At 42.0% G+C, this 21,773-nt stretch overlaps 1 protein-coding gene across 2 annotated transcripts in view; it reads left to right on the top strand.

Moving 5' to 3' along the window:
- Positions 1 to 21,773, top strand: part of MELK (maternal embryonic leucine zipper kinase) — a 108,639-nt gene that overhangs the window by 43,657 nt on the left and 43,209 nt on the right. For both annotated transcript variants that reach the window (XM_030919641.1, XM_030919640.1), the window contains 2 exons: positions 12,984 to 13,052; positions 16,178 to 16,276. In XM_030919641.1, coding sequence (XP_030775501.1) covers positions 12,984 to 13,052; positions 16,178 to 16,276 — 168 coding nt within the window. The remainder of the gene's footprint in view (positions 1 to 12,983; positions 13,053 to 16,177; positions 16,277 to 21,773) is intronic.

Raw genomic sequence — 21,773 nt, 5'->3', positions numbered from 1 at the left:
CAGATCACTTGAGGCCAGGAGTAGCTTGGCCAATATGGTGAAACCCCATCTCTACTAAAAGTACAAGAGTTTGCTGGTCGTGGTGGTGCATGCCTGTAATCCCAGCTACTTTGGAGGCTGAGGCATGAGAATCATTTGAACCCGGGAGGCAGAGGTTGCAGTGAGCTGAGATCGCACCACTGGACTCCAGCCTGGGTGACAGAGACTCCTTCTCAAAAAAAAAAAAAAAAAAAAAAAAAAAAGAAAATAGAATTGTGATGGCAATATAGCTATATATACTTCAGATTTAAGGTTCATTGTTAACAATAGTGTATGTAAGTCCTTATTTAAAATAGTCTTGCTAATTTCAAGTTTTGCAGACAACTTGTTAAATCTAATTAGGTCTTTTTTTAACTTTGTGTTTTGGTTGATGTACTAAAAGTAGAAGTGTCAGCTCCGTTACTGTTTGCTTGTATTCATAGTCTTCAATCTGTGGTTTCTTTGCAAGAGTCTTCAGCCACTTGTCTATTCAATGAGGATTTAGCTTCATTAAACTGTATACTATAATCTGTAAATCCATTTAACTGTGCTCCTGTAAAGCACAGTGCTTTGCAATACCATTCTTTCTTAAAAGTATCTCATAATGTAGGTTATATAGGGACTAGTGAGGGTACCAGTGCTGATCCATATACTAAATATTAACAAAGCTCAATTTCTTATTATTAGATAGAAAATGAATATAAATAGAAGTGCTAATATATTCTTTCCACACCTCGGTGATCATCTTGCATATCCTCTGTGGTACACATGCCCCAACTTTGAAGACTGCCAATCAAGAATGAGTAAATGGTTAACTCTACGTTTTTTGTTTGTTTGTTTTGAGACGGAGTCTCGCTTTGTGTGCAGTGGTGTGATCTCAGCTCACTGCAACCTCCACCTCCCGGGTTCAAGCAATTCTTCTGCCTCAGCCTCCCAGCTGGGATTACAGGCGTGTACCACTACACCTGGCTAATTTTTGTATTTTTAGTAGAGACAGTGTTTCACCATGTTGATCAGGCTGGTCTTGAACTCCTGACCTCAAATGATCCACCTGCCTTAGCCTCCCAAAGTGCTGGGATTACAGGCATGAGCCACTGTGCCTGGCGTAACTACATATTCTTTAGGCAATCCCTTGATAAGTATAATACCTCTCAGCCAAGTTATTAAGTGTCAGTCAATTAGGGATTATTCTACCTGGAAATTACTTGAAGTTATGGGTATTCTATGATGCTGAATAAGAACAAGAGGGGCCGTGAGTATAACTGGGGCTAGGATTGGCATTCTTCTGTAAATATTGAGCCTTCTAACCATACTTTACTTCTTGGTTATGAGATACTGTGCCATAAAGGATAACTAGAGTCATTTTATCCAGCTAAGATTTTGAATATTCACCTTGACCATAAAAAGTCTTGATAAAGATGTATGTTGTGTAAAACAAAATGAGGTGTTATGTGGATTTTTAAAAAAATGGAATGATAACATTTTCAGTGAGTTTTGAACCCCCGAAAACTGATGTAGAAAGTGGGGGAGATGCCGACCGGCAGACCAGGTCTAAGTCTTAGGTGTCTAGAAATGGAGTTCTGTGTTTGAGTTGTGCTGAATGAAATCTCTTCCATCTAGAGTATCTGCAGCACTCTTTTGGTTGTTTTAATTCTTTTTTTTTTCTCTACTTCCTTGTTTCCCCCCTCTAAATGGATAGAGTTTCCTGAAGTGTGTGTGTTACATATCTTTGTGGCTCTTGCACATGGTTGCTCAGAAAAAATAAAATATTTGCCGGCATGCATATTCTCATCCTATTGTCACAAAAGTAATACTTAACATGCATGAGCTTTTGTTACTTACCAGGCTCTGCTCTAAATGAGGTGGTTGCTATTATTGTCTTCCTCTTACAGATCAAGAAACAAAGGGACAGAGACCTTAAATAACTTATTCAGGGTCTTATAGCTAGTGAGTAGCAGAGCTGGGATTTGAACCCTAGCAGTCAAGCTGGGAGCCCACTCTCATAACCACTATGAAATAAATATTGTTTCTCAGCTCGGTAGTTGCTAGTCATCTGAGAATCACAGATGCCTAAAGCAGGAAGGATCCCCATCCCAAGCATCTTTTTGTGCCTATTAATTTGGGAATATTCCCAGACATCCCATCTTTTCTGATTTACTACGGCTACAAGTTAGTTCTCCTAATTCATTTAGGTATTACTGTGCATCGGCTTTCCCACGCATTTTAGGTGTCACCCCGGAAGGGTACTTACTGGTCCTTGTTTCCTTCATCAGCAGTGTTAGAGCACTGCAGTAATCAATTATTTTCAAGATCCATTCCAGCTCTGAGTAGCTATAAGTTCTTTGACTTCTGTTTCTTTACATTCAGTTCTTCTTGTTTCAGCCTAGCATTCTCTTCTTCTTCTTCTTTTTTTTTTTTTTGAGACAGAATCTCTCTCTGTTGCCCAGGCTGGAGTGCAGTGGCGCGATATCAGCTCACTGCAACCTCCCGCTCCTAGGTTCTCCTGCCTCAGCCTCCAGAGTAGCTGGGACTACAGGCGCCCGCCACCACATCCAGCTAATTTTTTTTTTTTTTTTTTTTTTTGAGACGGAGTCTTGCTCTGTCGCCCAGGCTGGAGTGCAGTGGCCGGATCTCAGCTCACTGCAAGCTCCGCCTCCCGGGTTCCCGCCATTCTCCTGCCTCAGCCTCCCGAGTTGCTGGGACTACAGGCGCCTGCCACCTCGCCCGGCTAGTTTTTTGTATTTTTTAGTAGAGACGGGGTTTCACCATGTTAGCCAGGATGGTCTCGATCTCCTGACCTCGTGATCCGCCCGTCTCGGCCTCCCAAAGTGCTGGGATTACAGGCGTGAGCCACCGCGCCCGGCCCATCCAGCTAATTTTTGTATTTTTAGTAGAGATGGGGTTTCACTATATTGGCCAGACTGGTCTCGAACTCCTAACCTTTATCCACCTGCCTCGGCTTCCCAAAGTGCTGGGATTACAGGCATGAGCCTCCTCACCCAGCCACTTTCCCTTTTTTTGAAATTTTGAATCTTGATTCTGCGCTCATGTAATAACAGCTGTCCCTGCCAGCATTGCTCCTGCCAGCATTTGCACATTTCTTAAATATTCCTAAACTAAGTTGTTGATTGAAAAACTGAATAGAGGCCGGGCGCAGTGGCTCACGCCTGTGATCCCAGCACTTTGGCAGACTGAGGTGGGTGGATCATGAGATCAGGAGTTCGAGACCAGCCTGGCCAACATGGTGAAACCCCGTCTCTACTAAAAATACAAAAAAAAATTAGCTGGGCATAGTGGTGCATGCCTGTAATCCTAGCTACTCAGGAGGCTGAAGCAGGAGAATTGCTTGAACCTGGGAGGCGGAGGTGGCCGTGAATTGAGATCGTGCCTCTGCCTTCCAGTCTGAATGACAGAGTGAGACTCTGTCTCAGAAAAAAACAAAACAAAACAAAAAAAATCTTGAATAGAACAGGACCACTGCCTAAGTGTTCTGAGTATTGGTTTTTAGTTTTATTCTGTTTCAGTTATACTTAACTAAGATTTTGTAGTCTTATCCACAAAGATAAGATAAGTAACTGTTATTTTACTTACCCACCACACCCAGCTAATTTTTGTTATTATACTTCTTTTATTAGATGAAGAAACTAAAGCACAGCAAGGTTAAATAGCTTGTGTAAGGTCACACAGCTAGTAAGAGGTAGATCCTGGGCCGGGCGCGGTGGCTCAAGCCTGTAATCCCAGCACTTTGGGAGGCCGAGACGGGCGGATCACAAGGTCAGGAGATCGAGACCATCCTGGCTAACCCGGTGAAACCCCGTCTCTACTAAAAAATACAAAAAACTAGCCGGGCGAGGTGGTGGGCGCCTATAGTCTCAGCTACTCGGGAGGCTGAGGCAGGAGAATGGCGTAAACCCGGGAGGCGGAGCTTGCAGTGAGCGGAGATCCAGCCACTGCACTCCAGCCTGGGTGACAGAGCAAGACTCCGTCTCAAAAAAAAAAAAAAAAAGAGGTAGATCCTGGATTTGAACCTAGCCAGTTTGCTTTCAGAACCTTTCTTAGGATCCAGGGCCAGAGAGACTGAATACCTTACCTTGTTAATACCTTACTGAAATGGAACTACATTATATTCATGGTGATCCTAATTTATTGACTTAACTCTAACCTTTGCTATATTTTTTACCTGTCTGGACCTTAATCCTCTGTGCTGTTTATTTGTCTTCATTTGTTGTTACTGCAAGTTCACATTCATATGGCAGCCATGGAATTCATACTATTATCAATATATTGTTTCATCAATAAAAGGTGAATGTACCAACATACAAACTTCAGTGTTTTCTACTTTTATTTATTTGAATGCACTAGTGGATCCTAGATTAATAGGGAGAGAGCTTACCTTAAAATAATACCAAAGTATATCCTAATAGTATATGTGAGATTCAAGTTCTGATATTTTTGAAAAATTAAATATCTTTGCAGTGGAATGAATATGGTAGAAAATGTCTAATTCTTGTTCAGTGGAAATTTGGCCTTCCTAATTAATAGTATTTACTGATACTTGTATATTCTTTGTTTCTCTTACCCTGAATTTCATTTTTTAGTTTTTCATGTATTTGCAAGTTGAAAATTGATTCAAATTAGGACTTTTATGCATTATTGTAGAATTTAATTTCACACATTATAGATTTTGAAATTTATTGTAATCTTGGCTCAGAACTATTGTTCCGAGTCGCAGTGTAATACAGTCTGCTGGTTGAATCTAATTAAGGTGTCGTATCACTTGCATGCAGTATGTATCTTTGCCTAGAATGTTCTAAAATTCCTCACTTGGGAATAACACTTTCCTCAGTTCTTGGTTTGATTGAAAAACCCAGCAATATTGGATGCACCGTATGTAACTCTTGTTTAAAAGGCAGACTTCGTTTATCTTTTGCATTTGTTGACTATTTTAACCAAAATGCTCAACTGCAATTTCCAGCATGATTACTAATGGCTTGAATATTAATCTTATTAATGTCACCTATATTCATTTGTCATCACTGCATTCAAAGACAAGCACGACTGTACTCCAGCTGTGGTATATAAATATTAGGGAAGTATAAATAATTTAGCAATTGAAAATTGAGTAGCTTGAAAATAAAATTGCTGCCTAACAATTATAATTTATAATTTTAAAGAAAATGAGCAAGTTGTCTCTTTATGAAATTTTTACAATTACAGAGTTGACTATAGCATTATGATTATGTATTGGAGAGATGGCCTGCCTCTTTTAGAACACTGTGAAAAACAATTTCAAGCCAATGGAATTCCCAGGATTATTTTGCTTTGTCCATGGATCTTTTCTCCCCCTCTTCACTTGGATTCTTCCACTGTTATCTGTTTCTTGCTCTTATTTGCAAGGTAATTGTCCCTTAAATAAACAAACACAAATTCTTTAAAGAATAGCAGAAACAAGGGTCCTATCTCTGACCCTTTTTTGCTCTGTAACAGTGTTTCTCAACATTAACACCGTTGGCATTGGAACCATATAATTCGTTGTTGTAGAGGACTGTCATGCATTATAGGATGATTAGCAGCCTCCATGACCTTTATCCACTAATTGCTAGGGGTAATATCCACGTAGTGACAATTTAGAATGTTTCCATACACTACCAGATGTCCCCTTGTAGGACAAATCATCCCCAGTGCCCTACAATATTGAACAAGTACTTAATCTCCCTGGCTGAGACTTGGTTTCTCCATTTGTATAATGTGGTTAATAGTCCCTGCCTACTATACAGGGTAAAATATATGTACAGGTGTTCTGTGCATTTTAAAGCATGGTGTACAAATAGGAGATTGGGTTAAGCCTGGCAGCAGAGCTCATTTCTGAACTCTATTTTGGCCAGTATTTCAACACAGAGAATGAAGTTGAGAATATCAGGACATGGTAATGAGTCAGAAGCCTTATGACCCACTTGTGAGTGATACTCTACAGAGGTGTTCTGCCCAAATAGGGGAAGTGGATGGGTACATTTCAGGAGGTGATGTGAACAGGGCTTGACTAGATGACGTGTACCTTACCAGACAATCCTGAGATTCTGAGATAGCTGCAGTGGGGCAGTGCTCCATTGGGAAGGCCTATGACATTCCTCAGAATGCCTTTAGCCTTTCTTGCTGCACCGAGTATTTAGCACTTTTAGATACACGGCTTTTGGCCAATGTGCCCATCTCTGGCCCTCAGAAAAGGAATACTGCTTTTTTGAGTATTCCTATCTCCTCCTGTTTATTTCACATTCAATACATATTTATTGTCTCTTACGTGCAAGGCAGTTTGCCGAGTGCTTTCACATACATTGTCGGTTTATAATCCTGTAAGTGGCATTAGTTGTATTACAGATAGTAATAATGGTAGTAATAGCATCATCAACAGCAGTCGAAGCTAACATTTATCAAGTTCTTGCTGTGTTCATGGCACTGTGCTAAGTGCTTTATGTATACTAAATCATTGAATCCTAGCAAAATTCTATGCAGTAGGTATTGTTGTTATACTTCTTTTTTTTTTTGTTTTTGAGATGGAGTCTCGCTCTCTTGACCAGGCTGGAGTGCAGTGGCGCGATCTCGGCTCACTGTAACCTCCGTCTCCCTAGTTCAAGTGATTCTTCTGCCTTAGCCTCCCAAGTAGCTGGGACTACAGGCATGCGCCACCACACTCAGCTAATTTTTGTTGTTATACTTTTTTTTTAGATGAAGAAACTAAAGCACGGCAAGGTTAAATAGCTTGTATAAGGTCATACAGCTAGTAAGAGGTAGATCCTGGATTTGAACCTAGGCAATTTGTTTTCAGAGCCTTTCTTAGGAAACGGGGCCAGAGAGACGGAATACTCTTACAAGCCCGTGGAGCCAGTAAGAGGTGGAACTGGGATTCAAATATAATATATGACTTCAATCCATTGCTGTTCCAATGTGCCAAACACCACACTTCTCATTCACTTGTTTTTTTCTGCTTCTTTCTGGATAGGATTGCTTCCATGGTGCCAGCTTATAGCTCGGGAATCTATTAAAAGATGCTTTAAGAATTCAAAATAGGTTGATAAAAAGGGGTGATAAAAAGGCAAAGAGGAATTTGGAATCAGTGTGGTAGAGCTCTCTTTAGTACTTTGGTCTGAGTATTTATTTTTACATTTGGTTTCTGTGGAGTACTCCTTTTAGTTAAGAGTACTTTTCAGAATTTAAAGGCATAATGTCTATTACGATAGCTTCAGAATTTAAAGGCATAATGTCTTTTGATTATGATAGATCTGGTTATGGGTCTGTTACCTGTATGTTGGAGCAGACCAGAAAGGACTGAAACCTGGAATCAGACTTGTCCTTGAGATGGGCAGATGCTGGTGTCGGGGAGGTGATGTGAAGCAGCTAAACCCTCAAAGATAGTGTGTGAGCTTCCTAGGGTTGTTGTAACAAAGTACTGGAGAGTGATGGGTTAAAACAACAGAAATGGATTCTTGCGCAGTTGGAGGGATACTGTTCAATCCAGTGCAGATAGTGTCCAGAGAGTAAGCAGCAAACAGCTTTGCAAACAGCAGAGGGGAGACCACCCAGAGTACAGGGAGTGAAGCTGGCAGAGGACGCTCTAGGAGCAGGCTGTGATCAGAGACTCAGGTAGCTCATGGCCATTTGATCAGCACATAGGAAGCTCTTTGTTCCAAGCTAATCTCCACTTTCTATGGGACCCTGGCAAGAGCAAGCTGAAATATTTGAGGCCGGGCAAATAAGCAGTTTGCCAAGAAAGAGAACAAGGCAGGTCCTCAGGATTGGGATCACGAAAAGCCTGGGTCTCAGGAATAAAGTAAAGCTCAGATATGAAAATGGGGCCAAGTAGGTCAGGGCCAATCATGCAACAACTGTAACTCACTACTGCTGACTCCCAGAGAGCCGGCTAGAACATCTAAAACCCCTCCTTCCCAGGGATAGGCATGGAGCCCAGGCAGCAGTGAGCCTTCAGGTTGGGGTCTGGTTGGCTGTAGATGAAGCATGGTGGGGAGAAATGAATTCAAGGCTTCATTGCCGTAGTTCAAAAACAAACTTTGAGCCAGGGACGGTGGCTCATGCCTGTAATCTCAGCACTTTGGGAGGCTGAGGTCAGGAGTTTGAGACCAGCCTGGCCAACATGGTGAGACCATGTCTCTACTTAAAATGCAAAAATTAGCCAGGCATGGTGGTGCACGTGTGTAATCCTAGCTACTCAGTAGGCTGAGGCAGAAGAATGGCTTGAACCCGGAAGGCAGAGGTTGCAGTGAGCGAAGATTGTACCATGAGACTCCATCTCAAAAAAAAAAATTATGAAGAGTAACATTCATCACAGAATTGTTTATGATATAATTAGGAACTGGTCTATGACAAACTCCAGAGGGTCTCCAAAATGAATGAAAGACAAAATGCACTGAATAAGGATTCTAGGTTAGAAATGTAAGTGCACTGTAATCCCAGCACTTTGGGAGGCCGAGACGGGCGGATCACGAGATCAGGAGATCGAGACCACCCTGGCTAACACGGTGAAACCCCGTCTCTACTAAAAAATACAAAAAAACTAGCCGGGCGAGGTGGTGGGCGCCTGTAGTCCCAGCTACTTGGGAGGCTGAGGCAGGAGAATGGCGTAAACCCGGGAGGCGGAGCTTGCAGTGAGCTGAGATCCGGCCACTGCACTCCAGCCTGGACGACAGAGCGAGATTTCGTCTCAAAAAAAAAAAAAAAAAAAAAAAAAAAAGTAAGTGCAAGTGTGGCAAGCCAGGTCTCACTAATGCAGGCCTCTATTATAACTGTCTCAGCACTGACTGAGTAGCTAGGTTATACATTAAAAGCTAATTGAGCCAGTGCCCTTATACCAAGGCTGGAATGTAACAAAGAGCCCACCAAGAGTTTTGCCTGGGCTTTTGCAGGGCCTTGAAGCATGACAAGATAACAAAGGAATTCTTATCAGGACCCTTTTAGGATTAAACAAATTATATTGGGGGTCTGAAGAAATTCCCCAGGCCTACACAAACAATTTCACTGGAGTCTAAAGGAACTCCCCAAACCTTTATGATTTAGCAGGATACAAGATAAAGGTAATCACCCCAGCACCTAGACCCATTTAGATTAAGTAAACTTACTGAGCCTCCAGAAGGTCTTTGGGACTCAGACCTTAGTTATAGCTTAAAAGAAGTTAATCACTTATGTTTTTAGATAAATACACACTTACATGTAGACATATAGCTTAGAAGATATATAAGCTCTGGAAAACTTGGTAATTTTGAGTTGGTCTGGCGATAATTTCCAGGCCTTTTCCCTGTGGCTGGTTACAGAGAGAAAAATTCTTCCTCCCCAGTTCATCTACATCTTGTTATTGGGCCACAAGAAATAGCAGCCCAAGAGGCTGGGCGAGGTGGCTCACGGCTGTAATCCCAGCACTTTGGGAGGCTGAGGCGTGTGGATCACCTGAGGTCAGGAGTTTGACACCAGCCTGACCAATATGGCGAAACCCCATCTCTACTAAAAATACAAAAAATTAACCAGGTGTGGTGGCAGGCACCTGTAATCCCAGCTACTCTGGAGGCTGAGGCAGGAGAATTGCTTGAACCCGGGAGGCGGAGGCTGATCGCGCCATTGCACTCCAGCCTGGGCAATAAGAGTGAAACTCCATCTCAAGAAAAAAAAAAAAAAAAAATGAAAAACCAAAGAAAAGAAGTAGCAGCCTGACCCTCAGTTTAGTCTGGGAACACAAGGGAGACAAGGACAATCACAAGCGCATGCGCGTGCGCGCGCACACACACACCCATACGCCAACTGTAAATGAATGCGGCTAGACGGATGGAGGCAGGTAGATGAGGAAGCCATTGACTGGTACTGGCATTGGGGTTCTCTGTTCTATGAACTGTCTAGGATATAATTCTTACAGAATCAGTCCATCTTAAAGGTGAAGGAGAAAATAGACAGGTATGGATCACTCAGAGTCCTAAGATGTTAAGGCAGGCTGGCTTTTGATTATATTAAAGAAATAATCAAAGTCCCAGAGAAGCATTGTCAAACAATAAATCTAAAAAGAAAGGGTCAAAAATCAACCTCTCTGATGAGAGTAGACACACTGACCTACGAGTGTTTCCTAGGAAGAACAGTAGCTTTCATTTTACAAATGACTTTTAATATTACATTTTTATTCCCTTTGTCTAAAGCACTCAGTATTACCCAGAGAGCCCCCCCCCTTTTTTTTTTGGAGACAAGAGTTGCGCTCTTGTTGCCCAGGCTGGAGTGCAATGGCGTGATCTCGGCTCACTGCAACCTCCGCCTCCCAGCTTCAGGCAATTCTCCTATCTCAGCCTCCTGAGTAGCTAGGAATTATAGGTGCCCGCCACCACACCTGGCTAATTTTGTGTTTGTAGTAGAGACGGGGTTTCTCTATGTTGGTCAGGCTGGTCTCAAACTCCCGACCTCAGATGATCCGCCTACCTTGGCCTCCCAAAGTGTTGGGATTACAGGCGTGAGCCACCGTGCCCAGCCTGAGAGCCCATTCTTATTTATACCTTGCCAGGGCACCTTAACACTTGCCAGAGACAGAAACTAACAAAGTTTTTTTTTGTTTGTTTTGTTTTTGAGATGGAGTTTCACTCTTGTTGCCCAGGCTGGAATGCAGTGATGCAATCTCGGCTCACTGCAACCTCCACCTCCTGGGTTCAAGTGATTCTTCTGCCTCAGGCTCCCAAGTAGGTGGGATTACAGACATGTGCCTCCATGCCTGGCTAATTTTTTGTGTTTGGTAGAGACAGGGTTTCACCATGTTGGTTGGGCTGGTCTCAAACTCCTGACCTTGGCTTTCCAAAGTGCTGGCATTACAGACATGAGCCACTGTGCCCAGCTCAGAGTTTGTTTTTGAATTATAGCAATGAAGCTTTGAATTTATTTTTCCCTACCAAGCCTCATGTACAGCCAACTGGACCCCAACCTGAAAGCTCACTGCTGCCTGGGCTCCATGCCTATCCCTGGGAAGGAGGGGTTTTAGATGCTCTAGCCGGCTCTCTGGAAGTCAGCAGTAGTCTGTGACAGTTGACTGTGACCTTTGGAAAAGGCTTTTTCTCAATTTGTTGTTAACTTTGTTAATGTTTTTTTTTTTTTTTTTTTTTTTTTTTTTTTTTTTTGAGACGGAGTCTCGCTCTATTGGCAGGCTGGAGTGCAGTGGTATGATCTCGGCTCACTGCAACCTCCACCTCCCGGATTCAAGCAATTCTTCTGCCTCAGCCTCCCGAGTAGCTGGGACTACAGGTGTGTGCCACCACGCCCGGCTAATTTTTGTATTTTTAGTAGAAACGGGGTTTCACCATACTGACCAGGATGGTCTTGATCTCTTGACCTCATGATCCACCCTTCTTGGCCTCCCAAAGTGCTGAGATTACAGGTGTGAGCCACCATGCCTGGCCAATGATGTTTTGTTACACAGAAATATCAAATGTTAATTTTGTCATATATTATTCTTTATAGTGGTTGGCTTTGCTGTCATGTCTAGAAAGATTATAAAAATAATCACTCATGCTTTCTTTAACTCTTATGGTTTTGTTTTGTATTTCCCTTTTTTTTTTTTTTTGAGACAGAGTCTTGTTCTGTCACCCAGGCTAGAGTGCTGCAGTGGTGCAATCTCAGCTCACTGCAACCTCTGCCTCCTGGGTTCGAGCAATTCTCTTGCCTCAGCCTCCCGAGTAGGTGGGACTACAGGCGCCTGCCACCATGACCAGCTAATTTTTGTATTTTTAGTAGAGACGAGGTTTCCCTTTGTTAGCCAGGATGGTCTGGAACTCCTGACCTCGTGATCCACCCACCTTGGCCTCCCAAAGTGCTGGGATTATGGTTGTGAGCCACTGTGCCCAGCCTGGTTTTGTATTTTCATTTAATCTGGGTGGAATTAATTTTGGTATGTTCTGTGAATTATAGTTCAATCAGTTTTTCTCAAATAACCTGTTATCTTAGCATCATTAAACAATGTGATTTCTGCTGTGAGAAACTGTAGTATTGCTTCCTCTGAATTGGGAAAGAGGATGTGTGTGGCAGGTTTGTAAGAGATATTCTATCATGGGTTAGTATTTAGCCAAGTCCCTTATCTTATCTTTGATGACTTGCTGGCCATAATTTCTGAGTATACTAGGTTGTATACATTTGCCTTCTTAGTCTCTTTTAGTCCTAAAAGAGGTATTTAACTTAGAAAGTGGCTTTCACTAGTTTTCCTCAAAGATTGTGAATTCTGTTTTGTGGATGACCTGTTTTTAACCATAGCCTATGTCTTGTCACCAAATATGCTTTTCTGCTGCTTCGTTTTGTCAACTGATAATTGCTCTGAGATTATAAACTAATACTTGTTTCAGCAGCACAAAAATGGACTACAGTGTTTACTTGCTGTCCGTTTAATACTACAGATTCCAAAGCCATGTTACATTTATGTTTTCTACTGTTATGTTCTTTGTGCTGTAGCCCTTCTCTGATATGTGGGTAATTTAGAGGCAATGATAGTATTTAATATGCTTGATTTTTGAGATGGAGTCTCGCTCTGTCACCCAGGTTGGAGTGCAGTGGCGCGATCTTGGCTCACTGCAACCTCCGCCTCCTGGGTTCAAGTGATTCTCCTGTCTCAGCCTCCTGAGTAGCTGGGATTACAGGCGCCTGCCACCACAACTGGCTAATTTTTGTATTTTTAGTGGAGACGGGATTTCACCACGTTGGCCAGGCTGGTCTTGAACTCCTGACTTCAGGTGATCTGCCCGCCTTGACCTCCCAAAGTGCTGGGATTGCAGGTGTGAGCCACCATGCCCAGCCAAGAAATTGATTTTTTTTAGTTAATAATGTTTACCAAGTATTGTAGTTGGGTGAAGTCTTCAAGCTTAAAAGTAAACCTCCAGCATGTTATTACCTAAGGAATTTGTGTCAAGGCTGATTGAACCTGAATCTCTTAAATGTTTTGTTTTTTGTAGAGAGGAAAATATGATGTTCCCAAGTGGCTCTCTCCCAGTAGCATTCTGCTTCTTCAACAAATGCTGCAGGTAAACTTTATTTTTAAATAATAGAAGTCTATTGTAATTGTTTGGTTCAACTTTTTTTTTTTTTTTTTTTTTTTTTTTTTGAGACGGAGTCTCGCTCTGTCGCCCGGGCTGGAGTGCAGTGGCCGGATCTCAGCTCACTGCAAGCTCCGCCTCCCGGGTTTACGCCATTCTCCTGCCTCAGCCTCCTAAGTAGCTGGGACTACAGGCGCCCGCCACCTCGCCCGGCTAGCTTTTTGTATTTTTTAGTAGAGACGGGGTTTCACCATGTTAGCCAGGATGGTCTCGATCTCTTGACCTCGTGATCCGCCCATCTCGGCCTCCCAAAGTGCTGGGATTACAGGCTTGAGCCACCGCGCCCGGCTGGTTCAACTTTTAAGATATCTGTGGTGCTATGTCATTTCCTATTAGCTTGAAAAAAATCCCACTCATATCTACCTTGAAAATATCCTCTATTAGATCCTTTCTTAATTATGTTGTAAACCTAATTTGTTTTAGACACCTACCATATGTCATAGCTGGTGTGGTTTTTCTTACTTTTTTTTGAGCATTGTCTGTTTTCTCTAACTAGCTCTTGTTCCACTCTCTTTTAATCCCAAAGTATTAATTGATTGATTGATTGATTGATGGAGATAGAGTTTCACTCCTTAGAAGACCCCCAGGCTGGAGTGCAGTGGCACGATCTTGGCTCACTGCAACCTTCACCTTCTGGGTTCAAGCGATTCTTCTGCTTCTGCCTTCCGAGTAGGTGGGATTACAGGCGTGAACCACCTTGCCTAGCTAATTTTTGTAGTTTTAGTAGAGATGGAGTTTTGCCATGTTGGCCAGGCTGGTCTCGAACTGCTAACCTCAAGGTATCTGCCTGCCTCAGCCTGCCAAAATGCTGGAATTACAGGCGTGAGCCACCATACCTGGCCCCAACTATTTTTTTTTGTTTTTTTGTTTTTTTGAGACAGAGTCTCCCTCTGTTGCCCAGGCTGGAGTGCAGTGGCGTGATTTTGGCTTACTGCAAACTTTGCCTCCCAGGTTCAAGTAATTTTCCTGCCTCAGTCTTCTGAGTAGCTAGTACGGCAGGCGTGTGCCACCATGCCTGGCTAGTTTTTGTATTTTTAGTAGAGACAGGTTTTGCCACGTTAGCCAGGCTGGTCTCGACCTCCTGACCTCACGTTTTCTGCCTGCCTCGGACTCTCAAAATTCAAAGTGCTGGGATTACAGGTGTGAGCCACTGGCCTTTTGTTGTTGTTGTTGTTTGTTTGTTTCTGATACAGAGTTTTGCTTTGTTGCTCGGGCTGGAGTGCAATGGTGCGATCTCAGCTCACCGCAACCTCCGCTTCCTGGGTTCCCAGGTTTAAGCGGTTCTTGTCCCGCAGCCTCCCAAGTAGATGGGATTATGGGCGTGTGCCACTATGCCTGGCCAGTTTTTGTACTTTTAGTAGAGATGGGGTTTCACCATGTTGTCCAGGCTGGTCTTGAACTCCTGACCTCAGGTGATCTACCCGCCTTGGCCTCCCAAAGTACTGGGATTACAGGTGTGAGCCACCATGCCCAGCCTGGCCTCTTAAAAAAAAAAAAAAAAATTTATAGACAGGGTTTTACTCTGTCACCCAGGCTGGAGTACAGTGGTATGATCTTGGCTCACTACAGCCTTGACCCCCAGGCTCAAGTGATCCTTCTACTTCAGCCTCCCGAGTAGCTGGGACCACTGGTACACACCATCACACCTGACTAATTTTTTGTGTTCTTTCTTTAGTTTTCTTTTTTTTGGTTGTTTTTAAATTTTATTTATCATTTCATTCCTTATAATTACTTTCAGCAAACCATATATTTTTTGTAGAGATGGGGTTTCGCTGTGTTGCCCAGGCTGGTTTTTAACTCCTGAGCTCAAGCGATCTGCCTGCCTCGATCTCCAAAAGTGCTGGGATTACAGGTATGAGCCACGGCGTCCCGCCTGTTCCCAACTCTTGCACATTAAGTATGGTAGTAGATAATATATGCTTGAATATTAATTAATATTTAATTAATTAATTAAAGATGATAAATGCTTGAATGAGTTGATGTGCCATTGAATGGGCCCTGTTACCTAGTGCAGTGGTTCTCAAACTTCAGCAGATATCAAAATTACCCCAGGCTTGTTAAAATACAGTTTGCTGAACTCCAGCCCCAGAATGTGTAATTCAATAGATTGGGGCAGGACTGAAATTTTGCATTTCTAACAAGCTCCCAGAAGATGCTGATGCTGCAGGTCTTGGGGCCACACTTTGAGAACCACAGTTTTAGTGGAATGAGCCTCTGAGGGTGAAAGATAGGAGTGCTGAAGCCTAGGTAAGCACTCTACCAATTAATCAATGTATCACCTAATCTGATCTATAAAACGGGGGTTCCGAGCCTGGCCTCACTGCTATGTAGTAGTATGAGGACAAAGTGAGATTGATAAGAAACACTTTGAAAATCTGAGTATCTTATTAGTGCAATTTTTTTTTATTATGTATTCAGAATATCTTCTTTTTTTTATCTATTAAATCATCTCCATCTTTTATTCAAAATTTACCTCAAACTCACTCACCTTGATTAAGTAGGGCAAGACCACCAAATCTCCCTAATGAAATTGAAAATGCCTTACTCTTTCTTCTAGACTCCAAAAAAACCTTAAATCTTTGTTAATTTTCTCTCCTTACCTTTGAAAATTACAAATGGAAAGGTGTGCTTTTCAACTTGTTCTGTGTGATTGTAAACTCATTGGAGGTAGAGATTGCATATTTAATATGAATGCCCTGCATTGTGGCTGCTTGAATGTTAAATTGGTGAATATTTCCCGTGAATAGGTTTTCCAGCAAAAGACTATTACATCATACAATAGATTGACTGAACTTCATGAATAATGTTCATACCAATGAAGTTCATGTTTGTTAAACATTTATCTTCTAAGCCTGTGTTGTTTGCTATAGTTTCCTTGCCTCTGTTGCCTTTTTAAAAGAATTTATTCCAAGGCCATTTTAAGGTCTTTGACAGCATTTTTGTGATGATAAATTTTACATCTGTTCTGATGCATTTTTAGTTCTCAGGAGCAAAGGTGTTCTGTGTTCTGTATTTGAAATGTTAATCTCTAACTACTTTTTAATGGCCACTAGGTGGACCCAAAGAAACGGATTTCTATGAAAAATCTATTGAACCATCCCTGGATCATGCAAGATTACAACTATCCTGTTGAGTGGCAAAGCAAGAATCCTGTAAGTAAAATGAAATCCAGTAGAATTTTTTTTTTTTTTTTAACTTTGTGTGGTCTTTGGGTGAATTCAGAACCTACAATGATGTGGTCTAAATATACAAGAAAATATATTTTGTAGCCTTATTAATCAGATTGGTGTTTGGGAGACTTGACACCTAATAGACAGTGGTTCCTTGACCCTATCTGCAAATGAGAATTACCTGGGACCTTAAAAAGAAATGCCTGCTCCCCATCTGAGAACACTTAATGGGAGTTTTTAAAAGCTCCCTGGTGTTTCTCATGTGCAGTCAGTCACGGTGCTCTGGGAATCTTGGGCAAGTTACTTAACTTTGCAGAGCCTATTTATTCATCTGTAAAAAGTAGGCTAAACCACTTCTACTTCCCAGAGAAGTTATGAGGGTACAGTAGTTCTCAAACTTTTTAGTTTGAGGACCCCTTTATACTCTTAATATTTATTTATTCATTAAAAAATAACATAAAACTATAACATAGTAACACAAATATTTTTATGAAGAATAACCATTTACAAAATACATCCAGCAAAAAGAATGACACTGTTTTACAACTTTGCAAATTTCTTTAAAGTCTAGCTTAATAGAAGACACCTGTATGTATACCCAGGTGCTTCTGTGTTTAGTCTGTTTTGATAGGTTTTGATTGAAGCCAAGGAATAAAATGCAGCCTCACACAGATGTGTAGTAGGAAAAGGAAGAAAAATTTTAATAGCCTTTCAGACAGTTTCTGATATCCCATTAAAACTTGAAAAGTGGTAGTTTCTTAAAGGGTAATTGCATGTGGAATCTGAAGCCATATCAATGAAATTTTGTACTGTATTCCATAAAATCCATTGTTCTGTCCATTAGATCTTTTCCCCACATAACATGATGCATTGGTTATTTGGAAAACATTGGTTCACTGAGTTATGCAAATCTGCCAAACGTTAACAGATTTCGTTATACAACATTAAATCACATTCCTTAAAATCACTACTGATCTCAGTAGAAAAGTCTTTTAACTATTGGAAAGCACTCAAGATCATGGTGGCAAATAAAAGTTTTCTAAATTCTAATTTTTGCTTAAAAGTTCAAATTCTGTCATTGACAACAAATGTGTCATTTTCCTTGAACTGACAAGTTCCCATGGTTCATTTTTGAGAAAATGTCTGCTAAACATTTAAGTCTACATAACTATAGTTGGTCAGTGTTCTTTCTCGTCAAAATAGTTTTCTTTGAAAAAAACAGCTAATTAGGCCAGGCATGGTAGCTTGCGTCTGTAATCCCAGCACTTTGGGAGGCTGAGGCAGGCATATTACTTTAGGTCAGGAGTTCTAAACCAGCCTGGCCAACATGGTAAAACCCCATCTTTACTGAAAATGCAAAAAATTAGTTGGCATGGTAGTGCCTATAATTCCAGGTTCTCGGGAGGCTGAGGCAGAAGAATTGCTTGAACCCAGGAGGCAGAGGTTGCAGTGAGCTGAGAGCGCCACCGCACTCCAGCCTTGGGTGACAGAGTGAGACTCTGTTTCAAAAAGAAAAGAAAAGAGGCTGGGTGCGGTGGCTCACGTCTGTAATCCCAGCACTTTGGGATCCCAGGCAGGAAGATCACGAGGTCAGGAGTTCGAGACCAACCTGACCAATATGGTGACACTCCGTCTCTACTAAAAATACAAAAATTAGCTGGGTGTGGTGGCACACACCTGTAATCCCAGCTACTCAGGAAGCTGAGGCAGGAGAATCGCTTGAACCCCAGAGGAGAGTGAGACTCTATCTCAAAAAGAAAAAGAAAAAAATGGCTAATTGAGCTCATAATTCAGTCACACAGGTGCTTTTCCTCAAGACAGCTATCATACTTTGGTATGTAGAAGTACATTATGCTACTACCTGTTTAGTCACACAGAATATGTACTCAAAGTAAAAATGTAATAAAATTAATATCTTTTACTGGTTTATCAAGGAAATTCTTAATTGAAACTGCCTTCTTTTCAAACTATGGGTATATGACAAAGAATACAATATTTTAGTACAGTTTGGTGCCACTGCATTGATTAATACTAAGGTGCCAGCAATTTTATTTATTTAATTTTAATTTTTTATTTTTTTGAGAGGGAATCTCGCTATTATCATCCAGACTGGAGTGCAATGGCACGATCTTGACTGATTGCAACCTCCACCTCCCAGTTTCAAGCAATTCTCCTGCCTCAGCCACCAGAGTAGTTGGGATTACAGCCACCTGCTACAACATTTGGCTAATTTTTGCATTTTTAGTAGAGACAGGATTTCACCATGTTGGCTAGGCTGGTCTCAAACTCCTGACCTCAGGTGATCCACCTGCCTCAGCCTCCCAAAATGCTGAGATTACAGGCATGAGCCACTGTACCCAGCTGCCAGCAATTTTACTTATCACTGCTTTCATACCATCCATACAAATGTCAACACTTTGATAAATGAAAAATAATATTATAAAAATAGTTTGATCTTGGAGACTCTCAGGCATCTGCAGACCGTGTTTTGAGAACTGGTCTAACATGCGTATATGTAAAAAACATAAACAACACCAAATGTTATTTAAGTTTAAACAGTTTTAAAAATATTTTTCCATTGTTTTTAAAAAATGCTTTTTTTTTTTTTTTTTTTTGAGACAGAGTCTTGCTGTGATGCCCAGGCTGGAGTGCAGTGGCACAATCTCGGCTCACCACAACCTCTGCCTTCTGGGTTCAAGTGATTCTCTTGCCTCAGCCTCCCGAGGAGCTGGGACTACAGGCACGCGCCACCATGACTGGCTAATTTGTATATTTTTAGTAGAGATGGGGTTTTACTGTGTTGGCCAGGCTGGTCTCGAACTCCTGACCTGCCTGCCTCGGCCTCTCAAAGTGTTGGGATTACAGGCGTGAGCCACTGCGCCGGGCCTTAAAAATGCTTTTTTTCAAACAAACGGCCACTTGGTAAAAATGTGGATATTACTATAGGACATGGATATTTTGTGTATTAGTTACTGTTGCATTAAGAACTACCCTGAAATTTAGTGGTTTAAAACAATAATTTGGCTGGGTGCGGTGGCTCACACCTGTAATCCTTGCACTTTGGGAGACCAAGGCGGGTGGATCATCTGAGGTTGGGAGTTTGAGACCAGCCTGACCAAGATGGAGAAACCCCATTTCTACTAAAAATACAAAATCAGCTTGGCATGGTGGTGCATGCCTGTAATCCCAACTACTCGGGAGGCTGAGGCAGGAGAATCACTTGAACCCGGGAAGCGGAGGTTGCGGTGAACCGAGATCGCACCATTGCACTCCAGCCTGGGCAACAAGAGTGAAACTCTGCCTCAAAAAATAAATAATAAAAAATAATAATAATTTACAATTCTGTGGACCAGACATTTGGGCTGGGCTCAGCTGGGCTGTTCTTATGTAGGCCTTGCCTGGGGTCGTGGCTACAGTCTTCTTGCAACTGGGCTGAATGGTCCAAGCCTCGCTAGAAAGACTGGCTGTTTCCTGGGCCACATGTGTCCATCAAGCTAACCTGGACTTTTTTATGTAGCAACTGGATTTCCTTTTCTTTTGTTTTCTTTTTTTTTTTTTTTTGAGACCAAGTCTCACTCTGTCACCCAGGCTGGAGGGCAGTGGTGCGATCTCTGCTCACTGCAAGCTCTGCCTCCCGGGTTCGAGCCATTCCCCTGCCTCAGCCTCCCGAGTAGCTGGCACTACAGGCGCCCGCCACCATGCCTGGCTAATTTTTTTTTTTTTTTTTTTTTAGTAGAGACGGGGTTTCACCGTGTTAGTCAGGATGGTCTCGATCTCCTGACCTCATTATCCGCCTGCCTCAGCCTCCCAAAGTGCTGGGATTATAGGCATGAGCCACCGCGCCCGGCCAGCAACTGCATTTCGGAAGAAGAAAGAGGATAAGCCCTAATACTGTAGCATTTTTCAAGCCTCTGCTTGCATTGTACTAGCTAGTGTCCCACTGGCCAAAGCAAGCCATGTGGCAAAGCCCAGAGCCACTATGGAAGCTGTATCTTTCAAGGTTGTACAATTCTTATTCTCTATTTATAGATAAGGGAATGGAAAAATGAAAAACAACTATTTATGAAATAAATTTAGTGAGAAGAGTGGCATGGCTTTACATCTTTGCCGATTTCTTTGAAGTCTGTCTTATTAGAAGGCACTCATGCTTCTGCATTCAGCCTGTTTTGATAACGTCATTTTGATTGAAACAAATGAAGAAAATACAGCCTCACAGAGATATGTAATTAGAAAAAAGAGAAGTATTTTAATAGTGTTTCCAGATAATTGGGGATATTGTCTGATATCTCACCAAAACTTTTTCAGTGAACTAGGATGTGCATGAATCAACAGAATAGCTTAGAGGTGTGTCTCAGATATGCCAAAGCATAGAATTGGTAGATCTGTGGGGTATTTGCTTTCTGGAATAATCACACCAATGTAAATATCCTTCCCAGTAGCCAGCTCATCTTGGAAAGAAAGACTAGACTTGTTCCAGGCCCCTTCTCACTATTCTGCCCACTATTAATGGGCCATGTGGCCTGAACTGAAATCACTCCTGATTCTCCTATGATTGTTAACTCCTAAAACTTTCTCATATCCAAATTTCCCCTGGCCCTACGTGACATCTTTAATATCTATTGAGCAAATACAACATAATTCTAACAGCAACCATACCAAGATCCTAAGAATAGTAGAATGTGCAAGCATCTGAGCAGTGTAGCAGCAGAACCAGGGAAGCTATGATGTGCCCCTTGTGAGGTGGAGAGAGTGGGTGGTGCAAATGCCTGTGTTCAGCCATTGGGGGTCATCATTTCTCCATGTGTGGAGGGCTTTGCACATCTCAGCCATGATCCTAATAGGATAGAATACATTACTGTTTGTGGTAGATGACAAAATGAAGAAAGTCTCTACTTTCTACAACCCCAATTTTTTTTTTATTTGGGACACAGTATAAAGTAAAATATATAAAGTTTTGAGTGTTCCAAAAGAGTCTACCGTTTCCCTTACGTTTTTTTTTTTTTGAAAATGGAGTTTCGTTCTTGTTGCCCAGTGACGTGATCTCAGCTCACCGCAACCTCCGCCTCCTGGGTTCAAGCGATTCTCCTGCCTTAGCCTTCCGAGTAGCTGGGATTACAGGCATGCGCCACCATGCCCGGCTAATTTTGTATTTTTAGTAGAGATGGGGAGTATCCATGTTGGTCAGGCTGATCTTTAACTCCTGACCTTAGGTGATCTGCCGATCTCAGCCTCCCAAAGTTCTGGGGTTACAGATGTGAGCCACCACGCCTGGCCTCCCTTACATCTTAATATAATAATTGCTACTATTTATTGAGCACAGAGTAGAATAGTGTACTATTATAGTAAGGGCTCTCTGTATACTATACTGTGGTATAATATAGGTAGAACTCTTAGGGTAGTACCTTTAAGAGTCAGGCACTACCCTATGGGCTTTATGTTTTTTAACTCATTTAATCTGTACACCAACCCTCCGAAGTAG

The sequence above is a fragment of the Rhinopithecus roxellana genome, chromosome 16 (genome assembly GCF_007565055.1).
Source record: "Rhinopithecus roxellana isolate Shanxi Qingling chromosome 16, ASM756505v1, whole genome shotgun sequence".
Lineage (NCBI taxonomy): Eukaryota > Metazoa > Chordata > Mammalia > Primates > Cercopithecidae > Rhinopithecus > Rhinopithecus roxellana.
This window is presented reverse-complemented; position numbering and strand designations above follow the sequence as displayed.